The sequence below is a fragment of the Salmo salar genome, chromosome 03 (assembly GCF_965601325.2).
Source record: "Salmo salar chromosome 03, fSalSal1, whole genome shotgun sequence".
NCBI classification, from domain to species: Eukaryota; Metazoa; Chordata; class Actinopteri; order Salmoniformes; family Salmonidae; genus Salmo; species Salmo salar.
Window position 1 is genome coordinate 90,092,610 of NC_138293.1, and position 2,391 is coordinate 90,095,000.

Consider the following 2,391-nt stretch of genomic DNA (forward strand, 5'->3'; position numbering starts at 1 on the left):
GCCATTGCAGTGTAGATAGATACAACATGTTATAAAGGCATTATGAAGGCTCATACCCTATATGTATATACAGGAGTAAAGAATTACACCCAAGTGTTACAAAAAGTTGCATTAATGTTGTAGAATGTGCTGTGCAACTGAACTGTGTTATGACACACCCAGTTTGTAAGAGTAATACGCCTACAGTATCGGCTGACTGTCAGTGAACCTATGATGAGATGTGAATGACAGTATAGGGCCTAGGCCAGGGGCGGACTGGCCCGGGCATTTTATCACGCTGGAGTCTGACAATTTTGGGACGGTTTCTGTGTCTGTGCTCATTAACCTATTGAATTTACTAGTTTAATTTACTAATTTAACTAATAAAAAACTTAAAATACTATATACTGTATCTCTCTTTTGCATAATACTGCCACAAACAAAGGCCTACATTATAAGTAGACTAACAATGAAAAAGTAATTTCTTTACTTTCCATTCAAGTCCCAGATAGTTTGTGTTCCTGTTTATTGTCTCATTGGATTCTGAGGTAGAGTTGCAGTATTCTGAATTCTGAAGTAGGCCTATGTGACCACACACACACACACACACCTCCGATTTGAGTCTGACGGATGTGGTGGAGTGTTGATGGCAGCAATATTGCACAGATTACCAATGTACTGCACTATCTGTGTGTCAGTCTCTTTCCCTGCCCCCACCACCACTCAACTCTGCTGCCTGTTGTGGGTTTGATTCCCACGGGGGACCAGTACATTTTTATTTAATTTTTTTATTAAAAAAATGCATGAAATGAAAATGAAATGTGTGTATTCACTACTGTAAGTCGCTCTGGATAAGAACGTCTGCTAAATGACTAAAATGTAAATGTAAATGTAAGTGACTATGCATAGATAATAAACAGCGAGTAGCAGCAGTGTAAAAATGGGGGGGGGGGGCAGGAAGCTTGGCCCCAGTGATGTACTGGGCCGTACGCACTACCCTCTGTAGCGCCTTACGGTCAGATGCTGAGCAGTTACCATACCAGGTGGTGATGTAGCTGGTCAGGATGCTCTCTATGGTGCAGCTCTAGAACTTTTTGAGGATCTGGGGACCCATGCCAAATCTTTTCAGTCTCCTGAGGGGGAAAAGGTGTTGTCGTGCCCGCTTCACGACTGTGAAGAGGGGACTAAGCACACACCCCTGAGGGGCCCCAGTGTTGAGGATCAACATGGCAGACATGCTGTTGCCTACCCTTATCACCTATGAGTTAATCTTCATCAGCTAAAGTCACTTTATGTGAATTTTGACACATTTATGTAATAAAAAAGCACACATAAAGGCTTCATAATTCATCAAGTTCATGTTAACTGACTGATATTATCTCATAAAACAAAACTTATAAGATCTCCTCAGCTTGTGTTAACCTCAGACCTTATTTTCCTCCTTTATCCCCCCAAAAACGATTTCCCCATTAATTTTTCCTGTCGGGATGTCTGAACGAAACAGAGGTATCTATCTAATTTCCGTCTTTTAGGACTACAAACTGGCGAGCCATATTATACCAAAGACAGTACAGTATGAAAATAGGCAGAAACTTCTCCAATAGAAATCACCGATTACACTTGAAGCCGATGTCATGGGGACGTTGGCTAGCGAAGCTCATGCCCATAAACGTGTCATCGGGTCGAACTGTCGTCTAACGCCGAACTGCGCATGTGCGGGGCGTCAAATCATTGGCACTCCTTCGATATAAAGTAGTTTTTGACAAAAATGAAAACGTGTCAGTATGTCACTTTCACGAGGTTGGAGTAATGGCATGTTCAACTACTTAATATATTGGCTCGCATCTAGGTTGTGCCTTTAGATTGCGAGAAAATTAATAACTAAGGAAGAATTTTTCCCTTCTCTCATTTACTTGTCAAAGCCCAAAACTCGGGCTGGTCGGCTTGGTGTGTTTCACAAGCGTTTCCTGGGTTTAGAAGCTCTGTGATGATACTGCGCAGTACGCAAATACGGGACGTGCGTGCCATTTGCCGCGCCTCTTCCCGAATAGAGTCACTGCTGCGCAGACACAGATTGGCTTGTCAAAGTACTCGAAACCACTCCCTTCAACTGCTAACTCCCTTCCTTTGAATACAACCCATCCGGTACATTGTTTTATAGACGTGATTCCAGTACATAATAGTAAAAGTTATTCAATTAACAGTTTAAATAGCATTGGTTTCCTATGCGCAAGGTGAGCAGTGAAAACTTTGAAGCACCCACTCATTTGGAATAGCCCACTAGCCCGAAAAATGGTTCTCAAGTCGGAAGACGGAGTCGGTAAGTTATACTAGATAGTGAGAAAAATATTACTCTGATCTGAAATGTATCCGCAAAGTTTGCTCACTTGTTGTCAATAGATAGCCGATTCA

The 2,391-nt window shown here is 42.1% G+C and overlaps 1 protein-coding gene across 1 annotated transcript in view; it reads left to right on the top strand.

The window, feature by feature from the left end:
* Positions 1 to 2,050: 2,050 nt before the first annotated feature.
* The window catches only part of cyh1 (Cytohesin-1), a gene marked incomplete at its 3' end in the record, with an annotated part of 45,818 nt that continues 45,477 nt past the window's right edge, over positions 2,051 to 2,391 (top strand). The window contains 1 exon segment of the mRNA NM_001141186.1: positions 2,051 to 2,299. Coding sequence (NP_001134658.1) covers positions 2,272 to 2,299 — 28 coding nt within the window.